Source organism: Corvus cornix, chromosome 27 (assembly GCF_000738735.6).
Source record: "Corvus cornix cornix isolate S_Up_H32 chromosome 27, ASM73873v5, whole genome shotgun sequence".
Lineage (NCBI taxonomy): Eukaryota > Metazoa > Chordata > Aves > Passeriformes > Corvidae > Corvus > Corvus cornix.
In genome coordinates, this window is record NC_046355.1 from 3,087,695 (window position 1) to 3,102,434 (window position 14,740).

General features: G+C 62.1%; 1 protein-coding gene across 1 annotated transcript in view; it reads right to left on the reverse strand.

Annotated features, from left to right (window-relative positions):
• SCN4A (sodium voltage-gated channel alpha subunit 4) overlaps positions 1 to 11,750 on the reverse strand; it is a 42,434-nt gene extending 30,684 nt beyond the window's left edge. Inside the window, exons 1-5 of the mRNA XM_019279930.3 lie at positions 11,674 to 11,750; positions 2,224 to 2,522; positions 1,817 to 1,935; positions 781 to 870; positions 12 to 140 (exon numbers count right to left, since the gene is read on the reverse strand). Of these exons, the coding sequence (XP_019135475.2) occupies positions 12 to 140; positions 781 to 870; positions 1,817 to 1,935; positions 2,224 to 2,487 (602 nt within the window). The 5' untranslated portion in view covers positions 2,488 to 2,522; positions 11,674 to 11,750. The remainder of the gene's footprint in view (positions 1 to 11; positions 141 to 780; positions 871 to 1,816; positions 1,936 to 2,223; positions 2,523 to 11,673) is intronic.
• Between the last annotated feature and the right edge of the window lie 2,990 nt (positions 11,751 to 14,740).

The following is a 14,740-nucleotide window of genomic DNA, read 5'->3' on the forward strand; positions in this document are numbered from 1 at the left end:
ACTGGACTCACGCCATGGAGATGACCATGAAGTCCAGCCAGTTCCACGGGTCACGCAGGAATGTGAAGTCGTCGATGCAGAAGCCTCTCGACAGGATCTTGATGAGAGACTCGAAGGTGTAGATCCCAGTGAAGGTGTATCTGAAACGGGACTGGTCACTCGGGGGACGCTCGCCCGGGTCCAAGGTTTTGTCCACCCCTCCCAGGGGGAATATCTTGAGGAGCTGAGTTTGGGGGCTGATGGGTTTTTGGGGTGCTTCAGCACTGGGAGAGGTTTTCACCTCACCTCGTAAGGTGGGTTGGGACATCTCGAGGTACCAATCCCTCTGGTGACCCTGCTGCAACACCTCTGTCCCTGCTGATGTCCCACCACCCCCACGCTCTCTGTAAAGCCCTGCTGAGATCTGAATGTGCAGAACCACGGCAGAAAATGATGGATTTCCCCGGTCCTGTGGGTCGTCCATGGTCCCTGGACAGGTGGATCAGCTCAGCCTCTCCACACTGTCAGTGCTGGCCCAGCCCAGCCCAACCTGCTCTTCAGGGCTCTCCTGACACGGGCACCCCACCAGATTTTGGGCAGCTGAAACGTTCTCACTCTGCAATGCCCAGTGCAGAGCGTGGACATCCCTTCTGAGGGCCACCAGCACCGCCCAGTGACACCTCTCCTGCTCTGAAGGGTGCCTGCATCCCCACCCCCCTCTCTCGGCCTTGGTCTTGTCCCTCGTGGGGGACATTGCCAGGCTGGGCTGTCCCCATGGCCGGGGGAGGTCTCAGGACTCACTCCACGTTCTTGGACCATGCCGGGGGGTTGCTCAGCGTCATAAACACGCAGTTGGTTAAAATGGTGATCATGATGAACATGCTGAATAATTTAAAACCTGGTCAAGGACAAATGCTCTGCATGGTGCCTGGATCCCCCCTTCCCATGATCAGGAAGCCAAGTGTCCCTGCTCCTCTTGTCCTGGCTGCCACTGTGGTCCCTCACCCTGCCCTGCCCCTCCTGCCGCTCTCCCGCCTCAGTCCTGTGCTCACACTTGCCTCTTTTCCTCTCTGCTCCCGTGCATGGTCCCGGCCCCTTCCCTTCCTTTCTGCTTCCCTTCCCAGCTCCATGGTGCTGGCTCTGCCTCCCTTTTTGCCCCCTGTGCTCCTTCCTCTCCATCACCTTGGGATACAGCTTTCCCTTCCTGTCCAAGTCTCTCCAGACCTCAGAAACCTTCAACCTCTTTCTAGAAAGCTCTACCTCTTAGGCTGAGACCCCTCTGCCACAAAGCCTCCCTCTTTTCCTCCTCCCTCCTGGCCATGAACCCCCAGTGCCACCGGAGCTCTGCTGGGATCACTTCCCACCCACTCTGCAGTGCCCCTCGTGCTCTTGGGCTCCTTTCCTGCCTTTCCCTCTCTGTCCTGGTTCTTCTGCTTCCCTCTCCCGAAGCCTCCTTGGAGCTGCCCTGCTCACCCAGTGGGACCAGATCCCCTGATCCATAAACATCTCCCTTCCTTCCCAAGTCTCCCCAGACCTCAAAACCCTTCAACCTCTCCCTGGGAAGCTTCACCGCTTGGGCTTCTTCCCTTCTCCATCCAAACTGATTCCTCCCTTCTCCAACCAAGAGCGACCTCTTGGTGCCACCAAGGTGCCCATCAAGCACCTACTCCTCAGACTAGAGCACTGGACAGCAGGTCCTGGCTGTGGTAGGGGCCCAGGAGGTTTCCTCACCACACCACCATGGACCCCTTCTCTCGTCCCTCTCCTGGGGCTGTTTGGACTCTGAGTACCAGGATTTGACCTGGCCGTGGAGCAGCATCCCGGAGATCAAGGATATGAATGGATGAGGACTTTGATGGCTCCTCTGCGGATGGGGTGGAAGGGCCCCAGCATGTAGAGGGCAGGGGTGGCCGAGAAGCGGAAGATGGACTTGCCCTTGTTGAGGACTATGAACGTCTGTGGAGAAAAGAGAGGAGGGGCTGGGTTAGTCCTTCTGCACCCCCCAAAACACCACGGACCAAGGGCTGCCTTCAGAGGGGAGATCTCGCTGTGTGTTTGGAGCTCCAAAGGCTTGGAGGTGCTCTCTGCTTTGGAAGAGAAGCAACCGCAGCAGTCTGCGGTGGTGGATCACCAGGATGGGCTCGGGTGAGCACAGTGGAAAGCACAGGAGGTCCTGCTTGGGTCTTTTGCTTGGGACTTACTCCTAAGGCCAGGCCTACCACGGGCAAAGCTCTGCCCCTTTACCTTCTTGTCCTTGTAGAAAGGGTCCAGGTCCTCCAGGGGGATCCCGATGAGCTCCAGGGGTGGGTCACCATAGATGAGGGGCAGGTTCTTGCCGGCTTCCAGGTCACTGCTGGGCTTGACCTCCTCTTCCTCGGGCATCTCCACCTGCTGCCGCTTTATCCGGAGCGCCTCGGCCTCGGCCATGCGCTGCTCGATGGCGGCCAGTGAGGCCGGGGTGAAGGGGCGCAGGTTTTCGGGGCCCGGGATGTGCGGCAGGCCGGCCATCCTCTCATTCTGCTTCTGGGCCAGCCGCGCCCAGCCTGCGGGGACAAAGGGCTGAAATACCAGCCAGGGACATCTTGGGGGCATTTGGTGGCATTTGGTGGCAGGATCTCAGGGGGGTTTTAGCGAATGGGTTTGTGGCTGAAGTACTGAGCTCGCAGGGAAGGTTATCGCGCATGGATCACGGGGCACCCCGTGTGTTCCTGCTCCTCCCAGACCCCTATTCCCATTTGGAGCTGGGAAAGGGGCTCAGGCTGGAGCAAAGGAGGCTCAGGGGGGACCTTGTGGCTCTGCACAAGTCCCTGACAGGAGGGGGCAGCCGGGGGGGTCGGGCTCTGCTGGCAGGGAACAGGGACAGGAGGAGAGGGAACGGCCTCAGGCTGGGCCGGGGGAGGTTTAGGTTGGAGATTGGCAAAATTTATTCATGGAAAAGTTGGCCAGACTTTGGAACAGGCTGCCCAGAGCAGGGGTGGAGTCCCCATCCCTGGAAGGGTTTAAGAGCCGTGTGGATGTGGCACCTGGGGACAGGGGTCAGCGGTGGCCTTGGCAGTGCTGGGAGAGCAGTTGGGCTTGATGATCCCAGAGGGCTTTTCCAACCTGAAGGATTCTCTGGTTCTGTCTGTTTTAGGGAGAGTTTTGTCCCTGCTGAACGGGGTTATTTAATGGCACAAACTGATTCACGTCACAGCAAAGCAGAGTCCGGCTCCAGCCCAACCTGTGACCAAACTGCCACAAAACAGAGCCTGGAGCAGGTCCCCCACAGAGGGGGGGATGAACCCCAGAGGTGGGACCTCATCAAAGCAAAGAAAAGGGAATTTTGGCCCCCAGGTGTCTCTGGGTGGGGAAAATGCCCGGGCAGGGCAACAGAGGTGCCACCAGTGCTGCTTCTCATGGAGTTACTCTGGACTCACACCCAGTTCCTGCTCCACTTGAGCAGCTCTGGGACCTTGCCCTCGATGACAGGGAGCTCAAAAAAGCCTGAAAGCCCAGGGCTGTGTCTGGCCGTATCACCCCAAATCCCACCGGGAATGCGCTGGTGCGTGGGATCGCAGAGCACCTCCAGCTGGAATGGATCCATCGGGATCACCGAGTCCAGAGGGAGCAGCTCCAGCAGCACCCACGGAGCCCATGGGGGCCCTTCCCACCTCATCTCTGGCAGCTCTGAGGACTCACAGGAGCTCGCTGCTCTGGGCAGCCTCAGTTTCTCTGGAGATGGGGATTTGCAGAGCTGTCAGGACCAGCCCGTGCCCTGGGCCGTGCCACAGCGCTGCTGTCCCACCCTCGCTGCAGGGTCCGTGTTTTCCTGGACCCTCCCGCCCGGTGCTGCCGCTCCGGTCCCCCAGTGCTGTCCCCGCCGGCGGAGGTGGCTCTGCCTCAGCTGCCACCAGCGATCAGCGCCGGGCTCGGGTTTCTGCAGCCCCGTGACTCTGCTCATTCCTGTCCCGGCGGGAGCAGGAGGAGCAGCCCCAGCGCTGCTCCTGCCCGTGTCCCCTCTCCCTGTCGCTGGGCTGGAGCCGCCGAGCCGCTCCCAGGCCGATGGAGCAGCGCCTGGCAGCGCCAGGAGCGGGGCTGGCACCGCCGAGGGAGATGCTGCGGTGGGGCAGCACTGCCTGAGGTCACACTGCGAGGCTCAAAGGGAGTGTTGTCTCTGGCATGGGAATTCTTTGTGGCTTTTTGGGGTCTTTTGCAGCTCCTGGTCCTGCTCTGACCCCTTTGGGGCTACCCAGAGAGGGTGGGATGGCTCCAGGGAGCAGCACCAATCCCATGTGCAGATCCCACACACCACAGTCCTGAAGCCACCAGCATCTCTGGGTGCTTCCCAAATTCGGAACCAAAGCCAAGCCCAGGCTCTGTGAGGGGCCCAGCCCAGCAGCCCTCTGTCCCCAGTGAGCCCAGTCCCACAGCAATGCGGGCGGGCACAGTGTGGGGCACACGGCCGGGTCCCACCAGCCCAGGGGAAGGGTCCCACCCTGGCACCAGCCCCGGCCACAGGGACAGGAGGAGCAGCCCCTGCCCCTGGCCTGGCACATCCTGGCACATTTTTAGCAGCTCCTATAAATAACCCAGATCAAACTCTTTGCGCCTCCATAGGTAAAGGCAGCTCAGGCCCAGTGACAGGTGCTGCCCTGGGCACAAATCACCCACGAGGCCCCTTGGAGCTCTGGCCAGGCTCTCCAGGACCTGAGTCCTCCAAGAGTCCCTGGTTAGGGAAGATCCCTGCCCCATCAGCTTTCCTGCTGGGAAATCGATCACTTCAAATCTCTCTATGAAGCACAGATTTATTTGCTTTTGCAATTCTGGTCCCCCAGCTAAGCTGAATGGCTCCTTTTGCTGTGACACAGGTGAGCTGCGGCTTTGGGACACTCTGCCCGTGCATGTCCTGGATGAACACCTCACCTGCCCAGTTCCTGCATCAGGAATTGCCAGCAGGGAACTGGGAGCAGCTCCTGGCTCGGGAGCTCCTGGGCTGCACTTGCAGAGAAATTCAGTTCCCCCTGATACTTTTGCTGCGCTGAGGTCACACAAAGGAATCAGGCTCCAAAATAACAGGGCTGGTTTGGGAGCTCCCCGGGGTGCAGTGTAAGGGGTTCTGGATAACCAGGACAGAGGGTGGCAGGTCCTGTCTGAGTCACCCCATCCAGGCTCTTCCTTCCTGCCCCGAAAATAACCTCCTGTGGGCTGGGGAAGAGGGGGAAGGATGTTCTTGGCTCTGGGGGACACAGGGGGGTTGGGATCTGCCCCCACCCGCCTGACCCAGGCTCCAACCTCTCCCTCCCCAAGGCATTTCCTGGGAGATCAGCTGCAAACCTGGAGTCTCCTGTGCTCTGGGGGAGCATCTGCAACCCTGGGGTTTCCCTCGGACCCAGCCCAGAGCGATGCAGCTCTTCCCTCAGCGCACTCAGGGCTGGGTTGGTGAGGACGGGCACATCTGGGGTGTCCCAAGGGCAGAGGCTGCTCCTGGGAGATCCCAGCCCCGCGGGTATCGGGAACAGCAGTGGGATGCCCTGACCGTCCAAACCCAGCTCAAGGAGCTGCTCGGAGGTGGTTCACCTGCAAACCTGCCCTGAAAAGTTCATCCTCTTGAGACACTCTGGAAAAAAAGCCGGAGAGACCAACCCGGACACGAGCCCGAGAGAGAAAACCCCGGCACGGCCCCGAGCAGGTGTAAATGAGCTTCACTCAGCGGGAGCAGCAGAGCCAGGCCGGGGCCCCTGCGGCGGGGATTAGTGGGACAAGGCACTCGTGTGACCAGGGCGGCCAAGGGGACAGGCGGTGCCAGGCGGGCACGGGGCTGGGCTCGTTCTGGAGCTGTGTGAGCTCAGCGCTCAGGAAACCAGAGCCTGGCACAGCCGCGGCCCAAAGCGGCCCAGCTCAACCCCGCAGCACCCCCTCCGTGCTCCCAGAACCTCCCCGAGGCACCGCTGCCACCCCAGCAGCGCCCAGGGCTGATGCCCGCAGGAAAACCCCTCCTCGGCACCCCGACTGTGCCCAGCAGGGCACCGGGCGGGGCAGGGAGGGGCAGCGGGGCCCGGCTGGGCCCGCAGGGTTTGGGGCTGAGTCACTGGTCAGCCTGGGAGCTCGGGGTTGTCCCCAGCGCTGCCAGGGACAGCATCCCCTCCCCTGCACATCCCCGCTCCGCCGGCAGCAGCTGCGCCTCCCGGTCCTGTCCCGGGCTGCGTTCCCGGGGCAGCAGGGCAAGGGAGGGGGGATTCTGCATCCATCCCGACATCACAGGGATGTGGAGCTGCTGGGATGGGTCCAGAGGAGGCCACGGAGCTGCTCCAGGGCTGGAGCCCCTCTGGAGTGTTCACCTGGAGAAGCTCCAGGGAGAGCTCAGAGCCCCTTGCAGGGCCTAAAGGGGCTCCAGGAGAGCTGGAGAGGGACTGGGGACAAGGCATGGAGGGACAGGACACAGGGAATGGATCCCAGTGCCAGAGGGCAGGGCTGGATGGGATATTGGGCAGGAATTGTTCCCTGGGAGGGTGGGCTGGCCCTGGCACAGGGTGCCCAGAGCAGCTGGGGCTGCCCCTGGATCCCTGGCAGTGCCCTAGGCCAGGCTGGACATTGGGGCTGGGAGCAGCCTGGGGCAGTGGGAGGTGTCCCTGCCCATGGCAGGGGGGTGGAATTAAATGGTTTTTAAGGTCCCTTCCGACCCAAACCATTCCATGGTTCTAAGATCCCTGAGCCATTCCATGGGTCGTGCTCTCCCAACCCTGCTGTGTGTCCATGAAAACCCCTCTCCACCCCTGCATGCATTAAAAAGGCTTTTAAAACCCCCAAATTCCATGGATTAGGCTGCCAGGAAAACACAAATTTGCTCCAAACCCGGGCACTTGGTGTGGTCAGGGCACCAGGAGCCTGCAGGTGACAGGAGCCGCGCTGGGAAGCCTGAGGGCTGCAGAAAACCCTCCTGGAATGGCCCTGGGGATGCCACAGCCCAAAAAAGCCCTATGAGGTGTTTGTTTGTTTAGTTCTTACTGTATTTCCCATAAGTTTTAGGAAAAAAAGGGAGAAGATTGAAAAAATCTGACGTGAAATGGATTTTTTTATCCACAGGGGGTGGGGAACTTCAATCCTGCAGGTGGGGCAGATTCACCTCGGGTCCTGCGGTTTCCCAGGGGCGGGACAGGGCTTTGGAACTTTCAGGATTGTGGGAATTTCTCTCAGGAACTCGGATAAACACCCTCAGTCGTGCCAGACAAAATCAACCGTTTTATAAACAAATTTCCATCCCTTCCTGTGCCATTTAAGAGCTCAGAGCTCTTCTCTCATCCCTGGAGAAATTGCGGTCCCTTAACTCCACGCTGTAACTCCGCTACAAAAACCATCTGGAAAGATGCAGGAAATGTCCAGAATTTCCTTTTACACACAGATGGCTCTCAGGACACTGCTGGGGGATGCTGGAATTCCACCGCCACGGTGCTTCTGGAGGCTCGCTGGGTTTTTGGGCTGCTTTAAAGGCAGAGGGAGGTGATTTTCACAAGAAAACAGCACCATTAAGGAAATTAAGTCATCCCCAAGCCTTTTCCCACCCCATTTTAAGATAGTGGTGGGCTCAGAAGACTGAGAAAGTGAGAAAAAAAATTAATTTTTCATTTTCCAGCATCATCCTTTGAATTCCAGAGGTTTTTAAGTGCTCGGGGCTGTGTGGCTCAGACCCCTCTCACAGCGGTGGCTCCCGTGAGTGACACGTCCCCAGTGCTGGGTCCTGCCACCACCGTGGCTCTTCACCCGGCTCTGGGCGGGGGTTGTCGCTCTGCCTGCAGCGTGGCCCGAGCCGAGAGTGCCAGCAGGAATGTGGGATGTTTCCGAGCGCATCTGTCACCCCAGGGCCGCCTGGAATCCACTCCCCTCCCAGCCAAAGGGATGTCTGCTGGAAGCCCTTGGGAAATTATTCCAGAGCCGGCCCAGCACTGCTGGGAGCCTTTTCCCAGCTGAGCAGGGACGCTGAGGTGCTGCAGCAGCTCCTCCTCCTCAGGTGCCACCACAGGCCCCCAGCCGAGGCCACTGTGTGTCACCCACGGGTCACCCAGGGCAGCAGCACAGCGGGGCTGGGGTGGCTGCGTGGGCTGGAGAGGGAATGGGAACAGGGGCAGGACACAGGGAATGGCTTCCCAGTGCCAGCGGGCAGGGCTGGATGGGATATCGGGCAGGAATTGTTCCCTGGGAGGGTGGGCAGGCCCTGGCACAGGGTGCCCAGAGCAGCTGGGGCTGCCCCTGGATCCCTGGCAGTGTCCCAGGCCAGGCTGGACATTGGGGCTGGGAGCAGCCTGGGACAGTGCTCACCCTCCCTCTGCCTTTAAAGCAGCCCAAAAACCCAGCGAGCCTCCAGAAGCACCGTGGTTGTGGAATTCCAGCATCCCCCAGCAGTGTCCTGAGAGCCATCTGTGTGTAAAAGGAAATTCTGGACATTTCCTGCATCTTTCCAGATGGTTTTTGTAGCAGAGTTACAGCGTGGAATTAAGGGACCGCAATTTCTCCAGGGATGGAAGTCCTGAGCTCTTAAATGGCACGGGAAGGGATGGAAAGGGAAGATGTCCCTGCCCATGGAATGGGATGGGCTTTAAGGTCCTTCCAACCCAACCCATTCCCTGATCCCATGGTTTTAAGCACACGGAGAATGAATTCCCTGCCGACGGAACGATGCTGCTCTGCTGCTCTTTGCCTGTCTCGAGCAGAGGGGAGACCTCCCAGTGCTCTCCAGCCTTTTCCTGGCAGCAGCCAACCCGCTCCAGCCTCGGGCAGCTCTCTGGGACGAGGACAGCCAGCAGCTGTGCCAGCTCTGGGGGATTTCCATGGCACAGGATGGATGCACAGTTCCCTGTGTCCCGTTCCAGCAGCACCTTCCCTGGGCTCTGCGCTGCTTTGGGTGCTCTGCACCTGCCAGAACCGGTGCTGCTCCCTCCTTGCAAAGACTCGCCCAGCCCATCATCCTTTGGAGAGCCAAATCCTCCGTGCTGAACCTCCAAGGGGGCATCAGCCCTTCCAGGGACACCAACCCCAAAAATCCAGCCCTGCAGAGGCGGCTCCGCTCCTGCACCGGCGACAAACCCACGCGGGAATGAATTCCCGACAGTTCCCGGGTCGCTGCTGCCCGGGAGTTCCCTGGACTCGGTGCCCCGAGGCTGTACCTGCTGTGCTCAGGGCGGGGGTGGCACACACAGCCGGGAGCTGTGAAATCCTGGGATACTCTCCCCGGCCGCAGATGGAAATAGGAGGTTGCACCATCCTGCAGCCACGCACTGACCCGTTCCCGCCTGGAGCCGGGGATGCCACCCCAGCCCCACTGCTGCTGTCCCGGCTGCGGGACAGGGCGTTGCTGGAAAGGGGACACCGGCCTGGGTGGCGGCTTGGGGTTATTTTGGGGGGGGGTTGGCAGTGCTGGAGGCTTGAGCAGCCAGGGAAGGGTTAAAGTGGGGACCCTGCGCTTGCCCCCTGCCCACCCTGCACTCGGGTGTCATCCAGAGCTGCGGCTCCTCCCTGCCAGCAGCTCCCATGTCAGGCTCGGAAAAGATCTGAGCCGTGCCGGGAAGGCAGCGAGGGGACAGCGAGGGGACAGCGAGGGGACAGCGTGGGGGAGGGGAGGATGGCGTGGGGCTGGAGTGACCTGCTGGGCCCCCGCAGCCCGCCAGGCTCGGGGGGCACGGGGGGCAGCGGTGCCCCCACCGCCGGGGGATGCCAGGAGCGACAGCAGCTCCCGCAGGAATCCCCAACACAGCACCAGGAGCTGCTGCTGCTCCCGTGGGATTTGCAATATTGGGAGTCCTGCAGCTTCCCGGGGCCTGAGGATGCCCCTTTTCCCACGGTAGCCTCTGGATCCCAATTCCCTGGACCGGACACCTGAACACCAGGACCGGCACGGGGCACCTGGAGCTGTCCCAGATGCTGAGCCTCACATCCCAAGGGATCTCACTCAGTTCCACCTGGAAATGCAGAAGGGGGACCCGAAGACAGGATGTTCCCAAGGATTTATGAATCCCAGGAGGGGGGCAGCGGCACAGGCACAGGCGTGGTGGCTGAGCATCCTCTGCTCGCTCCGGAGCTAAACTGGGATCTTCTCCCTCACAACTCCCGGAAGCATCTCCCACCTTCTCCCCCTTTCTCCCCTGCACCTCATTAATCCAACCTGCTGCAAACAGAACCTCGTGAGTCCAACCTGCTGCGAACAGAAGCGGTCCTGGGCGTCTCCTCAGGGCTCTGCCGCTCGCTCTCCTAGCCCAGATCCAGCAAACTTCCCTGAGTGCAGCTGGAGCTGCCCAAGGGACTCCACTGAGCCCTTTGCCTGAACTGGACCCTTCTGCAGGCATCAGAAAATAGAAAATGCTATTTAAATATTAGCACAGCAGAGACAAGGCGGGACTTGGTGCTCGTTAATCAGCTCCTGTAAATAGGCTCCTTCCCCCTCAAACCATTATAAATCCTGCATTTTTCCTGGAAAGGACCAGGGGAGGCAGTTCCAGCACTGCATCAGCCCACCCAGGATCTCGCCGGGATAACGGGACTGACGGGGATGTCCTGCTGTCCCCAGGGCTTTATGGAATTGTTGTTCCTCGCTCGTAGCCGCAGTTCCATCCCCCGCCTGCCGCAGGCGGATCCCTGACAGCTCCAGCAGTGCCCGTGCGGGCAGGGCAGGAAATGTTTGTGCTCCTCGGCAAACTTCCCTCTGCAGCTCCGCACCGGCCCGGGAGTGCGGGATAGGGGAATGGGGGAATGGGGGGAATGGGGGAATGGGGGCTGAGTGCCCCTGGATAATCCCCAAAACGGCTCTGGGGTGCACAGCAGGCCCTGCCCGTGCAGTGAGTGATGGGAGCTGGCACAGGGGGGATGCAGCACCCAAAAACCCGGTCTGAACCCCAGCCTGGCACTGCCTGATTCCCACGGGGGATCCAGCCCTGAACCCCACCCTGGGCTCATCCTGGCGCTGCCTGGTTCCCATGGGGAGGATCTGAGCCCTGAACCCCACCCTGGGCTCACCCTGGCACCCTTTGGCTGTGCCTGTGCACCCGCAACCCGGTGTGGGAACAGCCTCCCGTTCCCTGCCACCCCATCCCCGACATTCCCGCACGGCACAGGGGTCCCATCCCCCCCCTCTGCCCTCGGGGTCCCTCCCCGCTGCCCCACGGGGGACGGGGGCTCTGCAGGGACAGGGCCCTTCCCGAAAGGAGACACTGGGAGCACCCGCAGACCTTTCCTGCAACCTTGGCTTGCCCAAGCCGGGGTTTATATTTAGACCTCCAGGAGGAGAAGCCAGGAGAAAGGAGCCTTGCGACTTGTGAGCCCTGCCTGTGGCTCCTTTACTGCAGCAGGGAAGGTGGCTCGGGAACCCACTGCCCGTCACGTCTCCGACTGTCCCCTCTCACCCTGACACAGCTCTGTGGCCACCACGGGCCCACTGGCTGCTGCCACCCTCGTCCCCGTGCTCTGCCTGCAGCCTTGTGGGGACTTTCTCCCCTGTCCCGGACAGTTTTCCATGCAGGGGGGTCCAGCAGGTGCCTCCAGCCCTAAACACCCCCAGAGACAGCTGGGTCTGTCCTGGTCCCATCCACCTCCAGCGCTCGGACCGCAAACCCCCGGACACTGCCGGTGCCACTCCAGGCACAGCGGCAACGACAAACCTGGGGACACCAAGACCCTGCAGCCCCTGCCCGGGGGCCCTGGCAGCAGCCCAGGGCTGACCCCAGTACTTACTGTTGGGTGGAGAGTGCGAATTCCCACGGAGAGACCTTTTAGGGCCCGAATTTCCCTCTCCTTCGGCTCCTGGAGGCTTTGGCTCGGCGAGTTGGCAGCGCAGCTGCTGCTGCTGTCAGATGGTCATGAGTGAAACCTGAGGACATGCGGGGTCCTTCAGGTAGCCTGGCCCGTCTCAGCCGTGGCATTCGTCCCCCGCCGCGCCAATCACGGCTCTGCCGGGCCCGGAGCCCCCGCGGCCCCATCGCCCCCGGCCCCGGCTCCTGCCCGCGGGGACCCCCCTGCCCCGCGCCCGCCCGGGCACAGCGCGGTGTCCCAGGTGTGGAGGTGGCTCTGGGCTGGGCTGTGGCGCCCGTGGGACGCGGGGAGGTGGAGGGGAGGTGGGAGCGACCTTGGCCAGCGCCTCCCCCGTCGGTGACAGGCGACTGCAAAGAGCAGGGGACAACTGCGAGGGCGGGGGGCACTCGGTGCCACGGTCGCTGCCACCTCTGTCCCCGAGCCCGTGGCTCTGCGGGAGTGGCATTGCCATTGTTCAGCACCCGGGAGCAGCCACGCTCCTCCCCTCGCTGGCAAACCAGGGGTGACTGTCACTTCTTTGTCCCCCCGCCCACCCTCCTGCACCAGAACATCCCCGGAGCGTCCGAGGGCCCTGTCCCTCACATGTCCTGCCCACGGGGACCCCCGTGAGCCAGAACTGGGGTGACACAGAAGAAGGGATTTGTCCCCCCTTTTGCCCTTCCTGACAGGGCCTTTGGATGCTCCTGCCAAGCCCAGGCACTTCTGGGGTTGGTAGGGTGCTCGGGGTGCACCCAGGGTCGGGAGGAGAGGCTGGAGGGGCACCCAGCTTGCAGGGTCACCCCTTTTGGGGTGCTCGGGGCCATGTTTGGGGTGCAGCAGCCACCCCAACACTCAGCCTGGCCAGAGGGGTTTGTCACCTCCCCAAAACCACTGTCTCTGGGAATCATTTCTGCTTTTCCAGCCCCAAAACACCCCGGAGGAGCTTCCCAGTGCTGGGGTGGCTTCAGTGGAGCTGCAGGCGCTGCCCTTCCCAGCCTGGAATCCCATGGGAATCCCCTGCCCCGCTCAGCCCCTCGCCCCTGTCCTCCCCACATCCTCCACAATCCATCCAGCCATGGCTGGGCCCGCAGCCCTGACACCCGGGGACCTGGGAAGTGAAGTTCCTTGGATTGATTCTGCTTCTCCCTCCGTGATTTTCCTTTCCTGTGTGAGGCTGTGGGAATGAGGCAGAGCCGGAGCTGTTTCAGCTCTCCAGGGAAAACTGGTGCAGGATTCGCTCCGTGCAGGGATTCCAAAGGTGTGCTTTGGGAGGCATAATTTGGATTTCTTCAGTTCAAAATCAGGACTCTTCTGGCTGGCTTGGAGCCCTGAGCAGGCTCGGAGGGATAAAGCCGAGGGAAGGAGGGAGGGAATAGCCGGGATCAGCTCGCAGGGGCGCCTGTGGGACAGGGCTGGCACTGGGAGCCCGCTGGGGGCTCAGCAGCAGAACAGCCACGATCCCTGGGCACGGAGCATTCCCTGCGCATCCCGGGCCAGCAGGCTTGGCTGGGGGGACAGCAGGGACAGGGACAGGGATGGGGACGGGGGAACAGGGAAAGGGAAAGGGACGGGGACGGGACAGGAAAGGGAAAGGGACAGGGACGGGGACAGGAGCAGGGACAGGGACAGGGACAGGGACGGGGACAGGGAAAGGGGCAGGGTTGGGGACAAGGACAGAACGGGGACAGGGACAGGGACACCCTCCTGCTGTGGCTGCGGGGATTTCCACTCCCTCTGTTGGTCACAAGGGAATTCAGGGGATGTTTGGTGGCTCCCAGCAGCTGCCCCAAGCCCAGCCCAGTCACCACGGGAGGACTTTTCAAGCTGTGCAGATCCATTTTTGCTTTTCGCAGACTAAAAGCAAGCCTGGAGTGAGGGTGGAACCCCTGGGATGTGGCTCCTGCCCTGTGGATGGTGGGGACACCCGGGGTCCCTAGCAGGGCACAGGGGCACAGTTCTGTCGGCAAAACCAACTGAATCCCAACGGGAATGGGAGCTTGGAGTATCCAGAGGTACCGACAGCACTGATCCGGGTGGGAAAAATGTGTCCTTGTGTTTCCAGGGTGGGATCAGGGCAATGCTTGGTCCAACCTTGGGGACTGTGGGTGGTTTGGGGTGCCCTGGCTTGCGGTGCTGGATCCACCACAGGGTCATGGAATGGATTTGGTTGGAAGGGACCTCAAGCCCACCCAGTGCCAGCCCTGCCCTGGCAGGGACACCTCCCACTGCCCCAGGCTGCTCCCAGCCCCAGTGTCCAGCCTGGCCTGGGACACTGCCAGGGATCCAGGGGCAGCCCCAGCTGCTCTGGGCACCCTGTGCCAGGGCCTGCCCACCCTCCCAGGGAGGAATTCCTGCCCAAGATCCCATCCAGCCCTGCCCTCTGGCACTGGGAAGCCATTCCCTGTGTCCTGTCCCTCCATGCCTTGTCCCCAGTCCCTCTCCAGCTCTCCTGCGCTGCCAGCACTGTCCCCGCCGTGGGACTGGCAGCGTCCCCAGGCTCTGCGGGTCCCTGGGCACAGGCGGAGCTGCCCGCACAGGGAAAGGTGGGAGCTCCCGCTGTGCTGGGACACGGGGAGGGCGAATTCCCCGAGCTGCGAAGGCGGGACCATCCTGGAGTGGGATGAAGGCGCAGATGGAAGCCCAGGGCACCCTGTGCGCCCAGGCAGGGAGCCCTGGCAGCTCCGGAGGAGCAGGGAATGCGGGCACGGACAGCGGCATCAGGCGCGGCGCTCCCAGCCCCCGGCCCCACTCCCGTTCCCATCGCTGGTTAACCCGCACCTGGCCGGGCTGTCCCAGCTCTTCCCGAGTGGCCAGAGCAGTGTGACCCTTACCTCACTCGCTGGGGCTCTCGGGGCCGGGGGTCAGTGGTCCGCTGTCACCCCGGGTGCCCCCCGCTGTGCCCGGCGCGCTCCGCGGGGACACCCGCGCTCAGCGCTGCCACCCCCGGGGCCGCTGTCGCCGCTGTGGAGGGGCCGCAGTGCCACCCTCCGGCTCCAGGCACAACACCCCC